The following is a 27,342-nucleotide window of genomic DNA, read 5'->3' as shown; positions in this document are numbered from 1 at the left end:
AGCAGTGTCAGCCCCCACTCTCTGCCCTCGCGGGCAGCAGGACTGCAGTGGGTAGTGCATGCGGCGGGCTCCTCAAGGGTGTGGGGGCATGCGGGGCCAGCTGACGGCCCCACCACCACCCTGCCTCCTCAAGTGCTCCTCCAGTTCCCAGTGCAATGGGGGGACCGACTGGGCACAGGTGGGCAGGAGGTGCAGCTGCTGGGAACCCCACAAGAGGCACTGCTACCTGTCCTCCTGCAAGGGTCTACTTCTGAGTAAATCGGGCTATGTGCAGCTGCAGTTGGTCAGTGATTCCTTGTTGCTTGTCTCTCTGCTGTGAATTTGCACACTCCCAGTTATGTGTTATATGGTATGTATCCTGTGTACAGCCTCTGGCTTAAGGCACCAGGCACCTTAAAGGAGAATTTGATTAATGGTTCTCCAGTGCACTTAGACCCCAATCCTAGGCTTGTCTACTCAGAAGCAAGTCCCATTAAAGTCAGTGGTGCTTACTCTCAGGAAAGTGTGGATGGGATTGTGGCCTTACTCTGATAGTGTTTCCAAAAAGGTTGTGAAGAATACAATTTTAAAAGTTAATGAATAAAAATGTATCTTATGATCTATGAGAGAGCAGTTTTTAATAAATTAGGGACTGTACATTTCTTAGGCAACACTTAGGTTACGACTTATCTGTGAGATTGACTTATAGGCGAGTGCCTGCGGTACTTTCATCTTCCTGCCATAGTCTGGTGGCACATCACTTTCTCTTAATGGATGACGAGAGCAGAGTTTTGTATTTGCTGTTTCCCGAGCTGGATTTGGCAATACTTTAATTTCTTCAATATATTTGTCCTGCTCTCTCTTCAGGAAGCTCAGAGTGGCATTACATGCCCAGGAGCAAGCCACCCAAGCTATGAGCATTGAAACCTTCCTAGCTTTAACAGTGTAGTTGAATATTCTGTGTCCAGGCTGCTGGAATGACAGTGAAGCAGTACAGCTGGGAATAGAATGGCTGCAGCAGCAATAAAAATGTCATTAATTTTAAATAATTTTAAGGGGGAAGGGCTGTTGCATTTTGCAGCTGCTGCTCACTCCATACGAATAGGCACCTCATATGTCGCCATGTTCCTCAATTAATTGAAATTTATGGATCAGGAGGAAAATGCAGCCTTATCCTAAGACTTGCTTGTTAGCTGTTGAGAGATGCAAAAACTTCATTTCACTCTGGAATAAATTTGGTTTAAGGTTCTAGATTCTGTTGACTTCAGGAATCCAAGAGCCCTGATTCCAGTAGCAAATTTATTGGAATAGGTAGTGTCACTGTGATAATAGTGCTTGCCCTGCATGTACAAAGGCCTTCTGCAATCTTTGGAACTTTAGTAGAACCTGCCAGCTTCACTTGGGGAATGGGACGATAGCGTCTTCTAAAAGTTTCATGAAATAAAAAAAACTCATCAGGAAAGATGGGGAGGAGATGCTCTTATAGATATGGTTTAAACTGAAGGTTGCCAATACAATACAATACTAAAGTCTCTAGTAGATCCGTTAATAACACCCTCAAGTTGAGCCAAGCTTTTGGGTACTGATATATTAAGGACTAAAAATATTAGCTTTTTGCAGAAAATCAAAGGCTGCTTATTCACAAAGTGCATAATACTATATTCTCTTACACTCCATTCATAATCGGTTTAGCAACCATGAGTGCAGTCTGGAATGTGATCATGAAGGTAAAATTGAAAGTCTTTTACCTTGATGGGAGTTCACTCATTTATCTTTTTCTGATTGCAGAGCCGATAGGAAGCATGTCCTCTATGGAAGTGAATGTAGACATGTTGGAACAAATGGACCTTGTGGATATGTCTGACCAAGAAGCCTTAGATGTCTTTCTTAATTCAGGAGGAGAGGACAGTACTATGCCATCTCCCATGACAGGTAGAAAATGAGTTGTGATATTCCTGGTCTAGTTGTGCCAGTACAAAAATAGGACAGCAGTGATCTTAAATCACCAAGAACAAAGATTGACCTAAATTATCTATTTAAATCACAATATACCACATACCATGAAAGTAGTCTCAGCAGATTAGTGTAATGAGATTCAGAATGGAATCTCATGGACTTTGGTATTGGGTCCAGTAGAAAGCTTACAAGAATAAATATAAAGAAATATCTCAATCTCAGAAGTCAGATGATTGCTCTTTTTTTTCTTCTCAGAAAAGCAACATTCAAGCCATGTCTGTTATAAGAAAAATAGAGGTTCTGCTTGCTTGCAATTCAGGTGGCATAAGCAGCTGAATGGGTAAAAAAAAATGCAGACACTATAATTGATTTTTTTTCTTAGTGTTTTACTTGAAATAATTGTTTTTTAATCCACTGGCTGATTGGGTATAGATTGACTCATCTGTTTTCATGAAATTCTGAAAATACCAAGCTATAATGCAGACAGAAATGGCAATGGTTACTTGTATTCTTTTTCAAGTCTCTAATAGAAGTGAGTCTGCAACTATTTCACCTAGCAGTGAGAAACAGACAAAACTATTTCTTGTTCTTAATTTTGCACTTTAGTTAGGTACAGATGATGCAGCCTTGTACCAAGCAAGATCATTGGTCCTTTTAGGCCAGTATGGTCCACAGTGACTGGTAGTGGTTCTTTGGGTTTTCAGAATGTGGTCAGCCATCCTGCTTTCTGCTGCCCTTAATCACCAATAGTTTCCTGTGATTGCTGAAAAGACGAGGCCTGTCCGTTTTATTACAGGATGACTTAGCTTCTTTAATCATTTCCAGCTCTTTTATCATAGCCTCCTCTGTCCAAATTCTGTCATTGGTGCATGCAGGGAATTTGAGTACTTAATAATAAGTCCCTCTGAGGCACTATCATTCTCTATACCAATTTTTTTTGGGGGGGGGGGTGTTAACTGTTCTATGTGAAGAATGTCTTTATAAGCAGTTGGGCTGGGAGATGAAAGGCTTCTTGTGTTCTTGATCATTTATTTCTGGTTGCTCTTGCACTATTTGGGCAGCCCAATCCTATGCTTCCCAGTGCCCAGGTTTGTTGTGGTGCCGAAATGGCTATTACTGTGTCCCATGGAGCTGGGAAGCAGTGTGGGGTCTGTTTGGGATAAGGGAGCTTATTTTATCTTGCAAAACATTGCCCCTTCTGGAGCATGCAGTCAAATGCTTGAATGTTCTTATGTCATCCTTTGTTTTTAAAAGAAATGCAAGAGAATGTTAGCAGATTTTGCCAGTAAAATAGGATCCCATATATTAGGATTTGGTTTTATAACAAATACCTATACTGCCAACATAGAGATTTGTTTGCTAGGAAGCCTGTTGTGGGAGAATAAAAGTAAACACTTTTTTTCTTGCAATATTTTGAAGGTCCAGACTCTAGCACCTGTCAAAATGAAATCAGTCTTCAAGTTCCCACACAGTCAGAGTTACGAGAGAAACTTTCTTCAACATCAGCCTGGACTGATTCTGCCAACCAGGATGTCAGTGAAGGAGAGTCACCTGTGATCCAATCAGATGAGGAAGATGTGCAAGTGGACACTGCCCTTGTTGCTGTAGCTACAGAAATGAAGGGCCCTTCTGATGTTAGTGATGAGAGTGATTCACAAACCATCTGAATCTTATTACTGTGCTCTAGAGGAATTGGGACACTAGAATGAATGAGTAAAGAAATGATTGAATGAGCTTGCCTGTGTTGCTATGATCATCTATCATGGAAAAATTACCATATATAAATTTTGAGTTTGACACATATGAAATACTGATTTTTATAAAATTTATTGAAGCACACCATTTAGCAATAAAGTCTTGAAGGTTTATTTTGAAGCTCTCCATTGGAATGTAGAAATACAGGAGCCATGGTTGTTCTTACAATGTGCCTGTCGGTTGCTATGGCTAAAGACTGCCACGTCTGCTACTTTATACTCCCAATGGAACACCCCTTATTGCCTCCAGTGTCCTGACCAAATGATAGGCAAAAAGTGAGGGGTTGCACTGAACTATATAGAGAGGGGTGCAGCACCTGTGCTAGGAAATGAATTGCAATACCACATTAATTCCATAATTAGATGTCCCTGCATTTCTGGTTTAGCTTTTACTGAAAGAATAAACTGATTTCCATGTTTTTTATTCTTTTGTCCTATTTATGGGGGCAGTTTCCATTTAAAGAGTTAACAAAAAGATACAGTGACTTGTTATTCTTCCAGTATTAGCTTGGTGCCTTTCACAGTTTGAAAATTAACACATCATCCTTCAACATCTTGACCATAAATAGATACCAGTGGCACTTTTAAGAATTATACATGTACAGGTTATACATGGATTTTTTATACATGAATAGCCACTGCAAATGAGAAGGAACGTGCTGATCCCTGGAGAAGGGGAAAAATGCATCCCTTTAAATGCTTTTCTTACTGTTGAGATTTTTCTCAACACAATGAGAGGGCCCTTTAAGTTAAAGGAACACAGTCCTTTACAATAGAGCAGGGGTGTCCAAAGTTTTTGGCAGGAGGGCCACATCAGCACTCTGATGGGGGCTGGGGGGGGAAAGAATTAATTTACATTTAAAATTTGAATAAATTTACATAAGTTTACATAAATGAATATATTAAAGATGAACTTGAAAGAATGAATGAAGGTCTTGCAATAGCTCAGTGCCTATAAAAGGCCTTGCACAAAGCAAGGCTGGCCTTTCCTTTGCTGCTGCCACTGCATCACAGATGTGAAACAGCAAGCAGAGGGAGCTCTCAGATCACATGAGAGGTCAAACAGTCACCCTCAAGCTGAGAGAAGTTGCATTGGGCCAGTGCGGGCTTCAACAAATCTCCGGAGGGCCAGAGGCTCATTGGAGACTGGGGGCTTTCTGAGGGCTGCATTGAGGGGCCGCAAGTGGCCCCCGGGCTGGGGTTTGGGCGCCCCTGCAATAGAGAGAAGGCAGCCTGCTGACAAGCCATCAATCATTCTCCAATTTCCCCCCCTTCCCCCTGAACACAAGAAAGATAATCCTTTCTTAAGTGCCTGGAGAGATACAGATTGTTGTCTTAATATCACAAAGGCCAGCAGGGTTGTTTTGAAATCCAATGAGCAAAGGGCCTTTGTTTTTTTAATTTGTGATAGTGAGTCCATATGAGTTCTGGGAACAGAACCTACACAAATAATGAGACTTCACCTGCACTAACTTTAGAACTATAGCAAGGGTGTCCAAACTTTTCAGCAGGAGGGCCACATCATCTCTGACACTGTGTCAGGGGCCAGGAAAAAAAAGGGGGTCTTGGGACCCCCCTGGACTACAGCATTGTTCATACATTTAGTCCACATATAAAAAATGTGCTACCCTTGCTCATTCATGAATTTGACTGCAGTGACAGGGCAGAGCTTAGTGTGGTACAATTCTCCACCCATCTCTTCATTTGTGGACTGAAGGGGTGCCCAAACCCTGGACCGTGGGCCACTTGCAGCCCTCAGGGACTTCCAATCCAGCCCGCAGGGAGCCCCCAGTCTCCAATGAGCCTCTGGCCCTCTGGAGACTTGCTGGAGTCAATGCTGGCCCAACACAACTGCTCTCAGCATGAGGACGACTGTTGGACCACTTACATGAGCTGTGGGACAGGGCTCCCTCCACTACTTGCTGTTTCACATCTGTGACACAGCAGCAGCAAAGGAATGGCTGAGCTTGCTTTGTGCAAGGCCTCTTATGTGCCTTGAACTACTGCACCACCTTCATTCATTCATATAAGTTTCATATCTAATATATACATTTATGTAAATTTATTCAAATTTTAAATGCAAATTAATTTTTTTCCCTGACCCCCAACACAGTGTTAGGGAGATGATGTGGCCCTCCTGCCAAAATGTTTGGACACCCCTGGTATAGAATAAGGTCAAACATACTTCTTGCCCCACTGTTGTCCAGGTGGGTTGTTGGATTACTTGTTCCTGTATAGTTCTCAAACTAAAGGTAACCATATTTTCCATCTCTTACCACTGAATCTAGCGGTCTATTAAGCATATTCTGACTAGGAGCTTCTTTACCTGGAAGAAGAAGGGCAGGGAGAAGAACACTATCAATTTTCAACCAATCATAATTCAGACTAGCTGTCTAGACTCAGTCTCTGAAATCTATCTCCATAATAGATTGGACCTGGAGAACAGCAATCTGTGTTTGCTCACAGAACAGTTTTCCTGCCCCTTCTACCACACTGAAGCTACTGCTGAAGAGGGGTGTTGGCAGTAATTCACATATACCTGAGCAGAAGTGCCTGTCTGCTCCCATATGAGATATCTAGAGCCAACTTAATGGACTGGTTCAAGGCTTTATTTTTCCTCTGCTGGGCTAATGAAGATATATAAAATGAAAGTTTACACTACTACATAAGTTGCAACTTTCAGTAGCCTCTATGGTCCTAATTTAATCCTACTTACTCTCTACTCTCTTAGAAGAAAGACAAAGCATCAAAAAAGTGTTTTTTTATTAAACCTTGTATTACAAACCTGAAAAGTAAACAAAAACTGGCAATAAACATGAAGTCTTTCCTTACAAGGAAAGAGAGCAGAGCAGCGCTAATAAATTAAATGTCAAACTGTAAGCCATAGTCAGAAGTTTACTGTCAAGAAGGAAAAAGTACACAGCAAGGCCATAAAAACTGGACAACCACATTGGAAAACACTTGACTCTGTATGTTATTGTTAAATATTCCAAAACAGTTCAGTCTTCTGCAACAACCAACAATATGTATTTTATAAGACTTTCCTGACAGTCACCACTGGCAAGCTCAGTGCAATATGGGTAGCTCTACGGTCTGGTTGAATTCAATTATGAAACCAAAGAGTTTGTGAAAACATTTTCCCTTTTTTATTCCACACATACTGTACACACAACTGGAAAAGGGCAACAACTACTCCATTATTATTTTGTTGTTGTTCAGTGATGTAAGCAGCACTTATAAATGTTACAAGAAAAACCCTGTAAGCATCCAATCCAACCGATGAAGAAAGTGAAACGTAAGGCTTTTCTTCATCTTGTCTTTTTTTCACCCTTCCCCACCCTCCCAAGAAAAGGCTCAAGTATTTAAAACAATTTACAGGCTTATGTACAAAAAAGGTTCTTTTTTTGTTTTGTTACAACATGAAGAAGAAAAAAAGTAGACAAGATGAGAGCAAATACATTTTCACATTCAAAAGAAATATGCAAACCTGCTAGTGGCTCTAAATGTGATCATATAACAAAACAAAATTAATGCTGACTGTGAAAAAGGTATGAAAAACAGCAGTGGAATGGAAATGGAATGTTAAAGATTGCACGTCTATGACAAGAAGCACTTATGGCTTCAATCATTTTTTAAAGGATGCTATTGAAGGGTTTTTGATAAAGTAGCCAACAGCACCAAAAAATAACAGAATGGATTTCCTAATGAAATCAGGCACAGTTTTTCGCTCACATGACTCCTCAAGGCAGACAGTCTTTTTCTTCTCTTTCTTCTCCTCCTCGAACAGATGCATAGTGAAGTGCTGGTAACAGAGAACATTTTCTCCAAATCTCCCATTTTGCCTATAGTTAGAAAACTAAGTCCATCTTCAGCTGCCATAACCTCTCAAAGAAAAGTGTGTATTATTCTCCAATTTAAAAAGGTACAAAACTCATCCTGCCTGTTACAGAATACAAGTATAGCAATTTCTTTCAAGTTTTGTCTCCTATCCCTTTTCTCTCTAGAAAAAAATCTGCTGACATGACTGGAGAAAAAATTATAAAACACGCAAAACTTCAACCTATCCAAAAAAGGGTTTAAAAGCCTCTTTCACAGTTACCGAAAAAGCAAAAAAGGCTTTTTGTTTTCGGCCAGTGGGACAAATACAAAACGAATTTCATCAGTCCCTTGCCGGTTTTAAAATAGTGAATGTACAGCAGTTTAAAAAAATAAACCTGACTGCTGTATCTAACTATCCAAGAAAAAAAAAATTCAACAGTTTAATGCTAAAACAAAATTAGTTCTCTAAAACCAGAAGAAAATCTTCTTTAGAGCTAGTGCAAAGACAGCTTGTATTCTACAGCAAGTACTCCAAACTATGATATAATAATTACAAAATATATATATAAAATTGACAAGGAGGAGAGTGTGTTGGCATCTTCAGGATTAACTTGAAGCACTTTTGGATGAACTGGAGGATGAAAGTCTTGACGACGGCACATCGACTGTTGCTCTCTTCCGAGGTCCTCTTTTTGGTGTAGGCTTGCTGATACAGTTCTCAATGGTGCCATTTTTACCAGATACTTTTCCACAGATTTGATTGACTAAACTGATTATTTGTTCCTGTTTGAGAAGGAGAAAGATAAGTAAAATTATTATTTTTTCTGCTCTTTAAAGAACAAACCTCAGATACCAGGCAACTTAATGGAGAAGGGCAATTCAGGGCCAGGTTACAATGGCCATGGGTATCACCTAGAATTTAACATTTGTTTTCTAGATTTATATTTTTAAAAGGGAATACATATATACATATACGTATACACGTAACATATACAAATCACAGGCAATATTACTGAAACATCTACACACTTTTCATAGTAAAGTGACATCAAGGTACATCATTTTGTTGGCAGATTAATGAGGCCACTTCATGCAAGAACAAAGGGATATAAAGTGCCTATAGGCACTTAGGTTGCATCCTAAGTTTAACTGATCCTGATTAAGGGAATTAAGGCAAGATATCTAACTAAACTTAGGATATAAAATTGTTAGAAATAAAATATACATGAAATTCCAATAGAGCTGGAAAAAAAATTAAGTAGTGTCCAATTCTGTCATCACTAAACTACAAGCTATCTGGCATTAATAACTAAGATCAAAAACGACTATGCAGACCTCATCATAACGATACATTAATTTCAGTCCCCGACAAGACTTCTGTTTTTCTACATGCCGCAGGGCACATTCCAGGCAGAAGACAACATTTTCATTCTCCTGTACAACCTGCCAAAATTAAAAAAACATACAAGTTAAGAAAATGTAGAGAGCAGGGACTGGTTTTTCTTAAAAATCAGCACACCTAAGCAAAGTCACTTTTAAGTCACAGAATACAGGTAACATTGGTGTTACTTTGGTAACATCATTGGTGTTACTTTGTTTTGTGAATGCTTGATTCTAATTATTATTAAGGTAATAATGACTGTGAGACAGTTGGCATATTCATTATGTCAACAGTATACTTTAATGGTCTAACATCTTTAGAATCAAGTCTTAACAAATGTTAATTTTCAAGCTCTTTCATCTAAAGCTCAGCCCAAGTCAATCTTTCAACTGAAGCTGAGGACTGTTACAAATATTAAGGCAACACTGTCATGTGGTAGATGTTGGTTGCCATATGATGTGCTGCTAATGTCTAGTGGCTCACCACTGAGGAAATTTTCTCCATGTGACTACCTTAAAAAAAAACCCCTATAAAATAGCAGTCTGGTGTGGAAAAATGTGCATGATTTGTAAATGATATGCTTATCAGATGTTTACAGCTACTGCAGCGATTTTCAACCAGTGTCCATAGCACATTGGTGTGCTGCAAATGGTCTGCAGGATGGTACTGTAGGATTTTGGGGAGGGTCATTTATTAATATGGCCACTGAGAGATGTGAGCCCCCCACCAGCATCATGGTATGCCTTGTCAATTGTCAAAAAACTGATGGTGTACCTTGACAATTTTAGTGCCTTGTCAATGCATTGTGGGATGAAAAAGATGTAAAACTGCTGAGCTACTATGTGAAACCATTTAAAGTGGGCTCCATTTATGACTGAATCTAATTTCTACCCAATTGTGTAAAAAAAAACAACACCAACTTTGGGGTACCTGGGAAAAACTTCCAGATATTAATAATTTATGAACTTTAGAATATAGTACCAAATCACAAATAGCTTATAGCAGTGGTTCCACAAAACTGTGTCGCGAAGCCCTGGGGCTTCGTGAGGCACCTGCTGGGGCATCATGGGCTGCCCGCTTGCCTGGCAGGGAGACCATGCTTCAGCACTCCAAACAGCAGTTAAAGGCTCTACAGCGCAGGAAGAGCTCAGTGTACAAAAAGCCCATGCTGGGGAAAGCCTTCCCACCAACCCTGACCTCATTACTGCTGTTTGAAGCAGCATGTGTGATGTCTCTGAACTTGGAAGTAACTGGCAATGATGTCACCAATAACTCCTGGGAGCTATGCACTGCATCATGTGTCCCAACACTTTAGGAAATGCTGGTTTGTAGGATTAGTGAAAGTAACCTACCTATACTCTTTTAGGACCTACAGCTGAATTGCTTTAGGGAACTCCTTTCGAGTCACTAGGAGATGCTTGGTCCAATATGTCTGTGACTGTGCTCATAAATGCTTTTCTATTTAAACTATAAGTTTCTTTTCCATAGTTCTCAAGAAATCATGCCTTGAAACTAGAACACTGTGGCCATATTAAAAATGAAATGAAATATCATTTCATTGTTTCAAATGAAACAACTCGCTTGGCCATCTTCATGAAAAGAGAGGTGAGCAGCAGTTGCCAGATTCAAAAGCTCTAGATGCTTCTGAACGTGCTTTGAGAAGGCAAAGATCCTATTAATGTAGCAGCACAAGGTCTGCTTTACCACTGATACCACATGCTACCATAATGGTGTTCAAACTGTTCCAGGTAATTCTGGATTTCCTCACAGACAAGATCAGCAATGGAAGACAAGCTTCCCTGGAAATGTGAAGTTGCAGCAGTTTGCTGGGCATGTTTTAGTTGATACTGTTGGTCATTTCAAACAGGGCAATATCTAATACCCAACTGGCCTGACCAGTATTCCACAGAACTGAATATACACCCTCAGTATACCCCAATTAACTGCATTTACAATTGGGGTTGTTTGGCAGAGTGGGTTCCCTCAAACTCTAAAGTTGGAAAACAGCTATCATAAACAACTTGAGAAGCATGTTCTTTTATTTGGTTTCACATCCCAGCACTGGCCTAAAAAGCATCCTAATCTAAACATTATTCAGTGATTATAGTGGCACTCCTAAGCAACCCATTCACCAATGCTTTTTAACCTATACTTAACTAAAACACATGTGATGTTCTGATAAGATGTTACCATGCAGCTATGGAACAAACATAATATAGCAAAAATCAAACAATTAGGTGTTATTCAGAGAGTGCTCAGCAGACCCCAGGGTAGAGATTTCCCTCACCATGGACAAATAACACAGGTGCTGACAAATCTGACACCTCCTCTCAGATGTCTCCAACTGCCACTTTCGAGGCTTTTTCTTCCCATCCACTGAGGAGCTGCTGCTATCATGACTCCCATAGCGGGCTGAAGAATGGAGGCCTGCCTCGTATAGCTGCCGCCGCTGCCTTAGTTCTGTATCCCTGTGAACATTAGAAAGAGTTAGAAAACAGCAACCTGTGATGATGCATGTCAAGAAGCTGCACCCAGCAGGCCTTTTTCTACATGCACTTGAAATCTTAAATACAACTGCTGACTGCGTTAGTGTCAATACCTGAATACATTACAACATAGGTCATCCAACTGGGGTGCCACCAGAGAAGCTATGTCTGTGCCCTTTTAAGGAACGTAGAGGGGGGAATGCAGTTACGTGATCAGGACAATTATGCCGCTGCCTGGGCTTTCTTGGGCATTTTTACACTTACTTGAGCTTGTGCTGGACTCTGGGGGGAGGGGTGCTGGGAGCTCTGCAATGCCACTGCAGGGTTCTCCAAGCCTTGAAAAATCTAAAAATAAAGATTGCGACCCACTTTTGGTTTCATGATTGAAAACCAGAAGTGAGTCGTGATCTTTAATTTTAGATTTTACGAGGCTTGGGGAGCCCTGTGGAGGCATCCACAGGGCTCCCTGCACACCCCCTCGGAGGCCAGCACAAACTCAGGTATGTGTACAAATGCTCAAGAAAGCCCTGGCAGTGCACGATAATCAATATATTCCCCCCTCCCCTGCAAAGACTTACAGCAATTCTTGAACTCCCAGAGAGTTTGGGAACTGCTGCATTACAAGACAGTGACGCCATGATATTGGTAGCTAGCTGCAAGACTTTGACAATGCGCACTATAGCCAAAATCTAGTTTCAGAACTAGAGAGAGCAGAGTTCTCCCTGTAAGAGGTCTCCATGATGTCGCTGGATCAGCCCATAGGGCCAGATGTTGAAGCAAACATGGTTGCCAATTGGAAACTGCAGGGAGGAGGGGTAGAGAAACAAGAGCCATTTTTATCAGAGGATAAGCAAACCCTCTGAATACAGCAGGAGGATTCAGGCAGAACTGGAACAAAGTCCATGTCCCATAGTAGCCTCTCCCTCCACACATGAACAAGACTGACTTTCTACAGAACTTAAAAGAAAAAGCTGAAATAAACAAAATGGAGGAAACACCGAACAGAGAGGAGGGAGAGGTAAATAAACATGAGGTCCACTTGCAGGAAAGGTGTCAGCACCCAGCAAGTGATGAATGTTGACATTAGTACTTTCAAAATGAAGTATGCCAAGCAACAAAGGTCAAGTTTCAGTGAGAGAAAGATCCTCCCAATGTTTTCTCTGAGGATCTCCTTCTCTCAGGGGAAACAATCTGCATTTGAACAAGTCTGAGAATCACTCAGATGGATGAATAGAAAAATTACTAGCCCTGTCTGCATTTGCAAAATTTTCTCCTTTCCAGGAAAAAGAGGACATGTGGATGCAACAATTGCCCATTAAGGAAGAGGCTCCACGTGGAGGTCTCCAATGTGTCACACAAATCTTCCACTCTGAGTGCAAACCCACAGTGGAAGAAAAGTTTAACCATTCTTTAAAAATCAACATATTAATTTGTTAAATACAATTTGTAGATTCCAGTCCTCAGATTTTCTATGGATCTGTTGATCTACTCGATGTTTTACCGACCAGCACTACCCGGCTGTCTCACACTTGAACTGTACGCAGTAATGCTACAAGGTAAGAGAACAAAAGAGAAGAGCATTGCGTTACAAATAATGGCACCTTCCCCCTCCTTTCAAATCTGCCTTCAGTGGGGGGGAAGCATTAAAAACCTTCAATGCCTCTAGTAAGAGAAAGCTGTGTGGTTCTCTTCATACTACAGAAGGAGAGACATTAAAGCGTAGAAGTGCCTTGCTACAACCAACAAAACATTTCAAAAGCACACTGGAGAATAAGAGATGGTGCTTTAAGTAGTTTTAAGATCTGAGGATCATCAAGTGTAAGGAGAAATATCAGCTCTCACTGCTGAAAAAAGGAAAAAGTAGTACGATGCTAGAAGGGTTCTTTGCACTGGTCACAGGCACAGACAGCATGTCAGTCACAGGAGTTTCTTGTCCCAAGGGTGGCAATGTTCAAGCAGGTTGGCTGGCTCAGCAGCTGCAGCCCACTGGTCTTGGATTTCTCATAACACTCCTGTAAATTTGATCCTAAAGCTTTGTGAGGAAAAAGAGTTAAAACATAGTGAACCTCCGCTAGTTACCTGAGCTCGCCTAGAAGTGCCGATATTGTACTCAGAGCAGACCCATTTTCTTTTTTCGCTTCTGCTGTTGCAATCTGATAAAGCAGCTTTTCCATTGAAAATGGCTTAGGTATATGTCGCCGTTTCATTTCCTGAATCAACAAATTCCAAAATGTTAGTCCTCTGCTGACATATTATGAGAGAAGTCATTTGGAAAGAAAAGTTTGACACTATAAACGCAGCGGCCTTGGGATAAGATTTCCTGTCCAAAAGTTTATATGAGAAACACAAACAAACGAAGACTTCTCAAGCATGTTTTAGGTTAAATGGGGACACCAGACACAGCTTGAAAACTCAAAGCAAGCTATGCAAAGCACACTGTAGTGGAAGTGATGATGTTCTAGTATTCCTTTCTTTCAGTAGGCTAAGAATAAAGAACTATCTTGCTGGAACAGACCAAACGTCCAGCTAGTCCAGCGCTCCATTCCCAAAAGCAGCCAGTCAGATGTTCTGGGAAATTCTTAAGATGGGCATAAAGGTGATAACTACTCCTTTTTCTTCCCCCCGTATTAATAACCACAAGTGGACTGTCCCAAAAGATGGAGGCTCCTAATAAGTCCTAGTCTCTGTGGATTTTGCTAATCTTTGTAAAAAGCTAACCAAATTAATAGACTCGCTGCATCTTGTTGTGAATTCTTCAGGGTTGTAGTGAAAAAGTATTTCCTTTTGGGTGTTTTGGTCTTACTGCGAATTAGCTTCCTTGGGTTACACCAAGTCCTTGAATTGATACGGAGGGAGGTACAGAATCGTATCTACTCTCTCTGTATTCTCTCGCATTAACTCTAATAGACACTGTCACCTCTTCATCACTCCTCCTTTACCAAGCCCTTCCTTTATGTGTTTTCTTGTCATTAAGCTTAATACAATGAACAGGGACCATTAACACTTTCATATTAGGTTATACAGCCCAATCATACCCCCGGCGGCGCTGCCGGGTGCAGTGGCGCCAAAATGGGTAGTGCTGTATCCAGTGGCACTGCTGAGGCTGCCGAGGGTCTCCTTCGGGGGAAGGGGACTTTTGTCTCCTTCCACTGGAGAAAGCCCCAGGCCCCACAATGGTACTTCACCATGTTGGCCTTTTCAGTCTGATATGGAGGATAGGATACAGCAGAGCAAGAGGTTCTGTGAATCCCCCCCTCCCACCCCAACTCCTCCCCCGCCCCAAAATGCCCCCCCCCCCGCTCTGAAAGATCTTACCTCCGCCCGGAGCTCTTCTTGCTCTGGGCGGCATCCGTCTGGCACTGGGCTCAGCGCTGAGTAGCACAGGGCTGGCCTCATTACACTCTGGGTACTGCAAACATGCTTCACAGCACATTTATGACACCCGACGCCAGCACCTAGAGCCCATAGGATTGGGCTCATAGTCCCTAGCACAATGTTGGTGCTAAATAAAAGGTAACTTGGTGGTAATGGTGAAGTGGGCCAGTATTACTTATATTTTATTTCGTTATTCATAGCATATTTTGCCTTTCTCCCCAATATTTGGGGTCTTCAAAGGGCTTACAAAGATACATGACATGCATTAAAACAACGGAACAATACACATTATAATAACACAGAATATCAAACAAAAACAATACAACAGCAATAAAATGTTTACTAAACTCTTAAAAGTAAAATCAGCAGCAGCTGAAAAAACATAAGCGGAATTGAAAATTGAAGCGCAGCAGACACCAGCAGGACTACAATGGAAAAGCTAAGCAAAAATCCCCTAGTTAGACAAGTTTTGACTTAGTAGTTTGGAAGATAAGGCATAATTTGGATTCCCTTCCTATGAAACAGACATTTTTTAATACTACAAAAAGTTAATTATACTTACCCCACTGACCACAATACTCTGCGTTTCCATTTCTGAATTATTATTATTATTTCATAAAAATATTCCTACCTTGGCAGTTTTAAAACCCATGCTTGTCCACTGGGTGGTAGCAAAGTGCACAGTTTCAGAGACGTTGTAGCCGCAGCACACTTTAGACACAAAAGATCCTGGAAAGCAGACAACAAACTGCCCACTCTGTTGTACAGTACGATGCACCTTGATCCCCTCTTTGCACAACACCTCTGGGGAGATCTAAGGAGAGACAAAGGAGGGAGAAATGTGAAAATGCTTCTAACCAATCCCATGCACTCTATCTTCACCACTGGCTGAAGAGAAAATGCAACAGACACTGTATCAAAGTATTTCACAGCAAGAAGAAACTGAAATCCACCACGTCAGGTTTACTACTTCTGCTAAGTACACTAACAGCCCCATCCTATCCAACTCTCTGGCACCGATGCAGCTGCAGTGCAGCCCCTGAGGTAAGGGAACAAACATTACCTTACCTTGAAGAGGACCCCATGACTGCCCCTCCACCGCAGGATACAGTGCACATCCTGTTGGTATGGCTGCATCAGCCCTGAAAAGTTGGATACGATTGTGTCCCAAGTCCCCTACTTAAGGAGAGTTTAGATTCCAGGGGTCCAGTTGTAACTTGAAACTGACACAGGTCAGAACAGCCAGTTTTTGCCAGCCCAGGGCTATTGGCACCTTCATGGAAGCACCAGCAAAGGACATACTGTACCTGTGTGAAAGTGCTGATACAGCTGTCTGTAACACGGACGACCATAAGTCAGATGTCTGTAAGGTGGGGAGCGTGTGTACCTAAAATGATTTCTCTTAAATGTCTGATTTAAAAGCTAAGATATAGCAGCTCTACTAGAGGTTTAGGATCTTAGGGAAGAAGACAACTTGAATGGGCTGGCATGAAGAAGGGCAACTTGAATGGGCTGGCATGTCTCCATACAGCACATATGTTGCCTCGGGGCATGTAGGACTCCTGTGTTGCAGTCTGGACAACCAGCAGAGTGAGGAGGAATAGCCTAGTTCCCTCAATTCCACTAACACTTATCAGAGCTAAGTTTGGCTTCCCCTAATATGGGTGTGTGGCAGAGGCAAGTGCAGAAAATAGAACTAATGTCTGGCTTACTGGTTCAGGTGGCAGCAGCTACCCAGAGAGAAAGTTTGCCAATTTCCAAATCATGTATGTATATTTTTTAAAGGCTGAAGACATGGATGCGAAAAATCAAGTTTGCAAGACATGGATGCAAAAAATCAAGTTTGCATAGTAATTATAAACACTGAAAATCATTTTTCCCTTTCCCCTTCAAATAAGGGAATTGCCACACTATAATGTTCCCATTTATTTAAACAGCTGCAGTCTTTATGTGTGTGCACACTACAGCAGTTTGCTAATTTTGGCATCTCCACCTTAATAGCTGCCATGTTATTTGCTTACACAATATAATGTGCTGCTGTTCATGAAATCACAAAAGAAAGTGCCTGAGATTCCCCTGGACACAAACCATAAAGCAACTCACCATGACGTTACTTTCAAGCATTTCCAGCCCTGGAGTGCCATTGGCTTGCAGCAGGGTATGTACCACTTTGTCAAGTTTTTTCTCCTCTGCAGCAGGAATGCAATACCTGTTTATTTTGGTAACAAAAAGAATATTTATTACTTACTGAATCGCACGCAATGTACAGCACTGTGGCGGCTGTCCAAAGCTGAAAGCAAATATCAGATGTTAAAACTCATTCACGGTATTGTTTGAGAAAGAGTACTTAGGCTTGCAAAGAGCAATTTGCTTAGATTAAGACAAAGAGTTTGCAAAAGAATCTTTAAGATATCACCATTATTGCATTCAAAATACCACAGTGAAAATTCATTCACAGTACATGTGAAACACAGCAGAGAGACTGACTAGCATTCACCAAGTATTTGATCGATAAAGATTTTGCCATCTAGGCAGCATAGAGAGCATTACTGTAAAATATACTTGTGTTTGAATTGAGTATGTTCTGGAGCTGGCCCCTTCTGAAACGATAATCAGTGTGATTTTTTTTTTTATCCTCTTTTGCTGGTACCCAAAATGCCTTATAGATCTGCAACCTTTCCTACATCCCACAACCATAATTAAGGGTAATTCCACACATTATAAGCAAACCTGGGTTTGGCACTGAGCTCATATCCAATCGGTTATTGGCTATTGTGCCAGTATTATGAGGGTGGGTTGGGGGGTGTTTTATGCTTGTGGTTATGTGTGCTGACAGTATACAACCTATATTACTGTGATTAGAATTGATAAAAAAGGATTAAAATGTAATTTTTGAATAAAAACACATACCACTTTCAGCAATTTTTATTTTTGGATAACACCAAAAAATAAAACAATTTTCACACATCTCTACCAAAAGCATAAAGAGTGCAGCAGTCAGTCCAGGCTCTTTGATCAGTGTGCCTGCATGACCCATGTCTTCAAACACATATTTGCCTCATTTGCATGTTACACTTCAGATGTATATTTTAAACTCTGGAGCTGAACTTACATATGACAAAGAAGAAACATATGAAATGGCCATAAGATCAACCTAAAGCAATTCTTTAACAGATATCATCTGTACATCGCGTCTGAACGGCAAAGACACATACAGAACATTTTCTCAGTCTGCCCACAACTACGGATCCCTGCTCCATGGAGTTTAACAACAGTAGAAGTCTTTCTATATGCTGTTTAAGACTCTTTGCTTGAAATTGCATGCAAATATGAGGCTTACAGTATTTTTTTTTTACAGTTTTTACCATTTATGAAGTCAACAAAAAACAGTAGTTTTTTGTTGTAATTGTGTAGAGGCACTGGACAGCATTCTGGGCAAAGCTGAAACTTACTTACCAAATGCAATCAGCACCAGTGTGTAAGTAGTCAATATACGGAAGGTGATTTTGGTCTCGAGACCAGCATGAGGTAGAAAAGACCATGCCAATATTTAGCCAAGGAATTGTCACTCCTAGAGCAGCAAGGTTGGAAACAAGCATTATTAATAAAATGTACTTTGTGTTAAAAAGAAAACAAAGATAATTTTCTTTTTTAAAAAGAAAAAGTTGTCATTTGGTCTGGCAACTGAAACTTCAAATCTTTTGTTTTCCATCAGAAGTAAATAAAATAAGAATAATGTATTTCACTGAAATTTGCCTGTTTTTAAATAGTAAATATCTTGATCCTTGTTTCTATTCTTTCATGGCATCAGTGTGTCAACAAACCAGCACAAAGAGCTCCAGGTCTCAAATTAAGTTTAACTTTCTGCAGCCATTGTGTGTATTCATAATAAATGAGCACCAAATGTTTAGACAAGGGCTACGTGTGGTTGGAAGACATCCCCCCCAAAACAAAAAACAAGTAGTATATAAGAGATATGGTTGCCTGAAGTATACTCTTCCCAGTAGCCTCTCTACTCACAAGGCTTTTATAAAGCTCCAAAAACCTGCAAAACCAGTTGGACCAGAAATGATAGTGGGCACCCAAAAATGAGTGCAAACACCCTGGGTAACTAGTATAGCTCAATCATACCACCTTGAACTCAAACCTCAGAAGCAATTGTCTGTCTCCACCAGTCATTGTCAAGTGAAAATTACCAAAGAGCCTTAATGAAGAACGCAGAAAATCCTGCTCATTTATTGACACACTATTGCTCCTGAGAGTTTACAAATAATGAAGTTACACGCACTGATCATTCACCATACTGACATTAAGCATTAACATGAACATAATGAATAATGATGAATAAACATTGTACAATTGGGAGAAATAAGTGCCCTGGAGTACATGATCTGGACTGCAGTTCCCCTCTGCCGTGGTCTCACCTTTCATTGTTTGTATCTTAGGACTGCTGAGCTATCTTTCCACATTAGGAGTGTAACATAGAAAACACACCTTTCTCAGCGTCTCTAGGAAAGAACAATGTCCATCTGTTCTGAACAGATTGTGGGCTCAATGGGCAGCAGAGTCACCAACAAGATTATAAATACTGCCATGATATGAACCTTACTGAATATTAATTCATTTTTAAACAGCAGGTATATATGCTGGCTCCTGGGAAGCAGCAAAAACATGATTTATTCAACACCGTATGGATTCCACAATGGAGGTGTCTGTTAAAACATGGAGAAAATAGTCTTACCTGGCACAGCACCAAGATGTCGCAGGATGGATCCTGTATTATTAGGAAGGACTGTTAGGTTCCACCCGTGCCTGCTCAAATCAAGTGAAACAAATGATGAACAAACAAAGACCAAATTACCTGTTGTTTTTTTACCTGCTTGCTACATATTTTGCACTGTAAGGAAGAACTGTAGCCAAGTGGGAAGGGAGTCATTGGTCTACCTCCCTCTAGGCCCCTTCCCTACATTCTCAGCTTCCTTTAAACAAAGTAAATCTTCAACTTCTGGAGACAATGGACAGTACACGTAGTACTCTACCCAGAAAGTTGTTCCTTAAACCTGTTCCTTGCCTTATTTATATATATAAATAAGCACTGAAGTTCCTGTGGCTGGATAGTTAAGTAGGAAGGAAAGGTTTGGCAGGAACAGATTACTGCCTTCTCCTACAGTCACAGCTACCATGCTTTCAGTTTTTATGCACCTATTGTGTGGTTCCTAGCCATCTGTTTCCACCCAAGCTAAGTTAGGGTTAAGACATATATTCTGATAGCTTTATTGGAGCTCAGCTGTGCTGTTAAAGCACTAGGTCACTCATATTCTCAAACTAAGGAAGAGGCAGGATTAGCAAAAAGGGAAAAGTGCATTTGGGCACATAGCATGAGAAACAGATTTCAAAAAACCCTTGGTTTACCAAATGACCCATTATCCCATTCATTTTCAGCACTGTCATCAGTTCTTAGCGCAGCAGCTGAGAGGTGCTCTGCAAAGTGACATCTTGGCAGAAGCAGTGCTGCTGAAAGGGTGGACTGTGTGAAAATTGGGCTCTCTCAGTACATCAGCAGTGACTACCTTTCTCACCCCTCTTGGTCTGCCTCTTCCTCCACACTGTTTCTCACCTTCCGAGACCTCTTTCTGTCTTTCCCTCCCAGGGCCTCAGCAGAAGCTATGCTTCTGAAAGGGTGCTGCTGGGAGAACCCAATTATCAGGCAGCAGCCCTTTCAGCAGTGACACCTCAGTAGAAGTAGGCCTGCTGAAAGGGTAACCTGCATGATAATTGCAGTGCCGCTTTTGCAAACTGACACTGTTAAGCTCAGCAGTTGAAAGTGGCTGATGGTGGCATTGGGAGAGCCATTACCGGGGGGGGGGGGAGCTTCCGTGGATCATATCTGGCCCAGAGGTCTTATGTTTGATACCACTGGACTAGGATGTCCTAATATGGGGGTCCTGAAAGTGCAGACAGCAACTACAAATGCACTGCCCACAATGTGAACCAACACTACACTGGATAGCAAAGGCATCTGAATCAAGCAATTCAAACCCATTGCTTTACTGACCAGAGTAAATGCAAAATTCCAACATAACTCCAGATTAAATTACCAAACGTTACCTTGAAAACGGTTCTGATTTCCCCACAGGAAAGCCACTCCCATGGGTGTTGGTATCCACTTTCCCACAGTGCACTGCTACATGGCAATCCTTCTGTTCCACAAGCCTCCAGTACTCTTGCTATAGCAGTAGAAGGTTTTAACAGATTTTTATTAGAACCAAAAGCTCTCTTTCAAGTATTCCTCACCAACAAAATATAATTTCCATAAAACAGTTTAAACAAGTTCCCTTTCTTTAGACTCTGGACTTTACACATGTCAAAATATACCAATACGTTAATTAAGCAAAATGTAATAATGTTTATTTCCTATTTACCTTTCTCTTATCTAGCTCCAAGACAAATAATAATTCTCCATATTCCCCAGCAGAGATAGTAAATAATAAGGCTTTCTAAGAAAGTAACAGCACAGCTTCTGCAAAGAGAGGCCCTGCCTTAACAACTTTTTTTTTTTAAAGAATTTATTGAGAATATGTTGATCCCTGTAAATGAGTAGATCCAAGGGTCTCCAACCTCTATGGCCAGAGGGCCACATCAAATATCTGACATGGTGTTGAGGGCCAGAAAAAAAAATTTTAAATATAAAATTTAAATAAATACATTAGAGATGGTATTTAGATGAATGAATACATGAATGAACGGGCTCAAATTTCAAGGATTTCTCCAAGCACCAACACACACCACAAAAATAAAGCACCCCATTCTCCCACCTCCCAAGCAGCTTACTTAAATATACAGGAGTAAAAGCCTCACAACCAGGACAACACAGGAAATACCCGGAGTGAGTTCTGAAGGCCAGGGAGGCCTCCTTATCTCTCAGAAAGCCTAAGGCCTAGAGAGGGCACAAAAAACTACTCCCAGTTTTTCAGGAAAAACAGGAAGTGCTGTTTTTAGGTCTTTAGAAGGTGTACTGAGGGTTGGGGAGGCTGCAAGCAGCCTCCCCAGCCCTCAGAACATGCTCTGGATACAACTGGAGCACAGCTTTGGTCATGCTTGATCAAGTGGGCTGGAGGCTCACAGAGGACCAGAGGCTGCCCACAGGCTGGATAAAGGTTTGCCACGGGTCGCATCTGCTTGCAGCCTCCCCAGCCCTCAGAACACAGTCTGGATACAACTGGAGCACAGCTTCAGCTGTGTTTGGTCAAGTGGGCCAGAGGCTCACAGGGGGCCAGAGGCTGCCCACAGGCTGGACAGAGGCTTGCCGCAGGCTGAATCTGGCCCCCAGACTGGAATTTGGGGGTCTCTTGAAATAGACATTAGTGACTTTGAATTCCAAAATGCTTTTGATAAACTATTTTACAAAAGGCTGTTGAAGTGGCATATCTCATGGCTGCATTCACTTACTCCAAGACATCAAGCATTCAGAATGGTGAAAACCCAATCAGATTGAAGAGCTCTAAAAGGATCTCTCCAAGGGAATGGGCAACAAAATGTCAAATGAGAATCCCTATAAGTATTCACACCAGGGCAAAACTCCCTTTATTTCACATATATAGGCTGTACCTCGTTATCCGTGAGGGATCTGTTACTGGAAGCCCCAATGGATACCAAATCAGTGAATATTGAGATCTGTAAGGGGGCCCCACAGAGGCCCCCGGGACATGACCAGAAGTGCAGAGAAGCCTCATGCAACCTCCCTGCCCCTCAGAAGCCTCTGAAAGGCACTTCCAGTTTTTTGTCAGTGTCTCTTAAAAGCCTCTGGGAGGCAAGCAGCCTTCTTGCACCTCAGAACACCTCCAAAGTATGACCGGAAGGCACCTAAGGTTGCATCTGGGAGCTATGGTGAGGCCCTCCACACACGGGTCAGGACCCGCAGTAAATCAAATCCACAGGTCCTGAACCTGTGGATAAGGAGGACCAACATCTACACCAACAGAGTTGGAGCCAACTGTGACTATCCAGGAAAGACATCTTGGGGTTGTGCTGGATAATTCAATAAAAACTTCAACTGCAGCAGCACTAAAAAGGAGGTATTATCTGGTTGAAAATAAAATGGCCAACAAAATAATGCCTTAAAATAAAATCTGTGGTGCAGCCATAATACCATGTAAAGTTCTAGCTGTTCAATCTCTAAAAAGGATATTGTAGAGCTAGAAAAAGTGCAGAAAAGAGAAACCAAAATTATCAGAGGTTGAAGCACTTTTCCTACAAGGAAAAACATGTTCATTCATTTGCAATTTTTAAATGGATACATGTAAGAGATTTGTGAACTTATGGATAGTTTTGAAAAAGTGGGTGGAAAATTTCTTGCTCTGTGTAACAGGAATTTGCAGCTGTTCAACAAAAGTGATGACCATTGGATTCAGGACAGATAAAGGAAAGTACTTTTTCATGCAATGTATAAACCATCTGACATAATTCGCTGCTACACAATTTAGCAGGCCTTGCTGACGAACAGGCCTTGCTGAGGGAGAGTCAGCATGGCTTCTGTAAGGGTAAGTCTTGCCTCACAAACCTTACAGAATTCTTTGAAAAGGTCAACAGGCATGTGGATGCGGGAGAACCCGTGGACATTATATATCTGGACTTTCAGAAGGCGTTTGACACGGTCCCTCACCAAAGGCTACTGAAAAAGCTCCACAGTCAGGGAATTAGAGGACAGGTCCTCTCCTGGATTGAGAACTGGTTGGAGGCCAGGAAGCAGAGAGTGGGTGTCAATGGGCAATTTTCACAATGGAGAGAGGTGAAAAGTGGTGTGCCCCAAGGATCTGTCCTGGGACCGGTGCTTTTCAACCTCTTCATAAATGACCTGGAGACAGGGTTGAGCAGTGAAGTGGCTAAGTTTGCAGACGACACCAAACTTTTCCGAGTGGTAAAGACCAGAAGTGATTGTGAGGAGCTCCAGAAGAATCTCTCCAGACTGGCAGAATGGGCAGCAAAATGGCAGATGCGCTTCAATGTCAGTAAGTGTAAAGTCATGCACATTGGGGCAAAAAATCAAAACTTCACATATAGGCTGATGGGTTCTGAGCTGTCTGTGACAGATCAGGAGAGAGATCTTAGGGTGGTGGTGGACAGGTCGATGAAAGTGTCGACCCAATGTGCGGCGGCAGTGAAGAAGGCCAATTCTATGCTTGGGATCATTAGGAAGGGTATTGAGAACAAAACGGCTAGTATTATAATGCCGTTGTACAAATCGATGGTAAGGCCACACCTGGAGTATTGTGTCCAGTTCTGGTCGCCGCATCTCCAAAAAGACATAGTGGAAATGGAAAAGGTGCAAAAGAGAGCGACTAAGATGATTACGGGGCTGGGGTACCTTCCTTATGAGGAAAGGCTACGGCGTTTGGGCCTCTTCAGCCTAGAAAAGAGACGCTTGAGGGGGGACATGATTGAGACATACAAAATTATGCAGGGGATGGACAGAGTGGATAGGGAGATGCTCTTTACACTCTCACATAATACCAGAACCAGGGGACATCCACTAAAATTGAGTGTTGGGCAGGTTAGGACAGACAAAAGAAAATATTTCTTTACTCAGCGTGTTGTCGGTCTGTGGAACTCCTTGCCACAGGATGTGGTGCTGGCGTCTAGCCTAGACGCATTTAAAAGAGGATGGGACGAGTTTCTGGAGGAAAAATCCATTATGGGGTACAAGCCATGATGTGTATGTGCAACCTCCTGATTTTAGTAATGGGTTAAGTCAGAATGCCAGATGTAGGGGAGGGCACCAGGATGAGGTCTCTTGTTATCTGGTGTGCTCCCTGGGGCATTTGGTGGGCCGCTGTGAGATACAGGAAGCTGGACTAGATGGGCCTATGGCCTGATCCAGTGGGGCTGTTCTTATGTTCTTAGTAGTGGCCACTGCTTAAGCGGCTTTAAAAGGGGGTTAGACAAATTCATGAGAGGTCTATCCACAGCTATCAGCCATGGCAAGTGAATGGAACCTCCATGTTCAGAAACAGTCTACCTCAGAATATGAATATCAGATGCCAGGAGGCAAACAACAGAAAAGGGCTGCTGCCTTTATGCATTGCCTGAGATAGAGCAATTATAGTAAAAACATACAGAGCAACACAGAAGTGCCTCTTTCTAACAAACTGTTTCACAACAACTGTTAAAATATCCACATCTTGTCCCACTACTTGCTTGCTTTCCTTCCTTTTTCCAGACTTCCGTGATCACAGGGGCATTTTTTCCTTAGCAGCTGCAGTTATGGGAACTGCTGAAGGTTGCATCCGTAACTGCCCAAATCACGTATTACCTTACCCAGGCAAGTGTGTGTCTGGTGGTGGTTAGGACTACTCATGTGTAGAAAAACACCATTTCTATTAGCCAGATTTGTCTTCTGGCCTTAGAGGAATACTCACCTCTATTTCTGTTGCTGCCGGCTCCTTGCTGAAGCACATGTTCATGATATTTCTTGCTGTTCGATAAAAGGTTGTTAAAGAAACAGACCTTCCCTGTGAAGAAAAGGAACACAAGGAGGGGAACAACCCGTAACTGTTATTGCCCCACATTTCTTTCATATAATGCAGCATGTTCGAAGTGCAAAAATGAACAACTGGAAAAAACATGTAGATTGCGGCACAAGAAATTTATGCTCACAGCATTCATTCCCCACCACAGTCTGTACCACCTCTGCAGAGCCTGTGATTTCTCTCACCTACAGTCAGTGTATTTGTGCAGACCATAGAATAAGTGCCCCTGGGACTTCTGGAAACTGGGTGCTCCAAATGACAGTACCACAGACTCAAATCCACACCCACTGGAATACCACAGACTTAAACCCACTGTGCAAACATGCTCTACATGAGCTCACTCAAGTACATTTTGGTTTGCCTACATTTAGCATGGAAAGGTAATTCCCACTGCGGGGAGACTATTGCAAGGCTGAGGATAGGGAAAGCATAAGATCTCATAGCATGTTTTGGAAATGTTCAGTAGACAATTAAAATGTTAAGTTTACACTTGTTTTTAAACAGCAGTGACTATGTTGGCTCACAGGTAGTTGTCAACAATCAGTTTCAGGAAACACTATAAAGTCAGAAGTGCTTCTCTGACCAAACCTTATCAAGATGATAAAAACCTCGTTTTCCCAAACCCAAAGGTCCAAAAATTAAATTTTAATAAATTGACTCACTATTTTATCATAAGCCATTACACAGTACTTTGTAACACTAATAAAAGATAAATATTTCCATTAGTTATCAAAAAACAAAAATGATGATAAAATATTTCCATTTCATGAAATGGGAAAACATCAAGATTAGTCAGCTTTGCTTTTCTCATTTCTTCAGCTGTTATTCCAAAGTTTGCTACTCATTGGATTGCAGTTCATTGCCAAGTAGATTGCCCATTGCTACAGTCATCATGTATAGTCTGCAGGTTGATAAAGCAAGTATCTACCGTGCCCTCATGGCAGAATAAAAATCCACTCCCACAAATGTTTTCTTGATGGCGTCTGAAAGCACATGAATATGGGCTATTCATGCATTTATTTTCAACTTCTTCTACATGTAAAGTTTTTTCTCTGAAATATTTAGGATTCTCATGAATCCACAAATGAAATCTTCGAATTAAGGCTGCAATCCTAAACATATTGACTTGGGAGAATGACCCAAGCACATGTTATGTAGAATGTTATAACATTATAAGCACACGCTATGTAGAATGTGCATTTGGCTCTTTTTGAGACAAAAGAAGTGATGAAAGGAAATGCAAAATGGCCTGAAATTGCAGTGATGGATGTGGAATATCAGGGAAAGAGACTCACAGGAGAAAGCAGGCTGACCAAGGGGAGCAGTGCCTAGTGGTTAGCGTGCACACACTCCTTCCTGCTTCCCTACTTTCCCTTTAGGGGAACAAACCTTGGTAGTCGGTTTCCACTGCCAGCATCCCAGGCTCCAGAGACAAGGCAGAAGATCATTTGGGAAAAAAACCCTCCTAGGAGAACAGTGAATGCCAGGAATTCTTATTAATAAACAAACCCACAGTAGCATCTGCAGGGTGAAGAGATATGCTAATCCACTAAATTACCTGTGAAAATGGACCAGGCAGGTAAAGGGTTAAAAAGTAATTAAATGAAAGAGAAATTTTTTTAAAAAAATTAGTTTCTGAACCTACATGGAAGTTTCTGGGAAGTTTCCAAAAAAACCAGAAAAATACGATGATAAAATATCACATTTATCACAGGGAGGCTTTAGTAATCCCCCCAGTATTTAGCACCAACTGTGGGCTATTTAGAGCAAGAAAACCAATTTCAGTTAGCAGCCAATTTTAGTTCTTATAATCCTCTCCATAGTGTGAAGTGCATGCATGATCAGGAGTCAAACCAAACTGGGGACAAAGCGAGAAGGCCCCACTCCCATATCTCAGTTTCAGGTCATTCTGCACCCCTTCTGGGCTACTATTTTTAACAACAAAAGAGAAAAAGAAGGGCCATACACACTCTATATAACATGGAGACCTGTCTCACATTCCACAAAAAACAGCAGAACTTGGTAACTAGAGATGCACAGGATTGTGCTGTAAGTCAGGGCCGGCC

At 41.6% G+C, this 27,342-nt stretch overlaps 2 protein-coding genes across 2 annotated transcripts in view; one reads left to right on the top strand and one right to left on the bottom strand.

The window, feature by feature from the left end:
- Positions 1–3,803, top strand: part of DTNBP1 (dystrobrevin binding protein 1) — a 71,217-nt gene extending 67,414 nt beyond the window's left edge. Inside the window, exons 9-10 of the mRNA XM_066624880.1 lie at positions 1,768–1,911; positions 3,355–3,803. Of these exons, the coding sequence (XP_066480977.1) occupies positions 1,768–1,911; positions 3,355–3,602 (392 nt within the window). The 3' untranslated portion in view covers positions 3,603–3,803. The remainder of the gene's footprint in view (positions 1–1,767; positions 1,912–3,354) is intronic.
- A 2,647-nt stretch (positions 3,804–6,450) lies between these two features.
- Positions 6,451–27,342, bottom strand: part of JARID2 (jumonji and AT-rich interaction domain containing 2) — a 217,727-nt gene continuing 196,835 nt past the window's right edge. The window contains exons 9-18 of the mRNA XM_066624063.1: positions 25,166–25,258; positions 20,859–20,977; positions 19,492–19,562; positions 18,207–18,321; positions 16,854–16,959; positions 15,382–15,564; positions 13,455–13,585; positions 11,177–11,357; positions 8,844–8,951; positions 6,451–8,291 (exon numbers count right to left, since the gene is read on the bottom strand). Coding sequence (XP_066480160.1) covers positions 8,115–8,291; positions 8,844–8,951; positions 11,177–11,357; positions 13,455–13,585; positions 15,382–15,564; positions 16,854–16,959; positions 18,207–18,321; positions 19,492–19,562; positions 20,859–20,977; positions 25,166–25,258 — 1,284 coding nt within the window. The 3' untranslated portion in view covers positions 6,451–8,114. The remainder of the gene's footprint in view (positions 8,292–8,843; positions 8,952–11,176; positions 11,358–13,454; positions 13,586–15,381; positions 15,565–16,853; positions 16,960–18,206; positions 18,322–19,491; positions 19,563–20,858; positions 20,978–25,165; positions 25,259–27,342) is intronic.

The sequence above is a fragment of the Tiliqua scincoides genome, chromosome 4, assembly GCF_035046505.1.
Source record: "Tiliqua scincoides isolate rTilSci1 chromosome 4, rTilSci1.hap2, whole genome shotgun sequence".
Classification (NCBI taxonomy): domain Eukaryota; kingdom Metazoa; phylum Chordata; class Lepidosauria; order Squamata; family Scincidae; genus Tiliqua; species Tiliqua scincoides.
The sequence above is the reverse complement of the archived record's forward strand: the minus strand, read 5'-3'. Positions and strand labels throughout refer to the sequence as shown.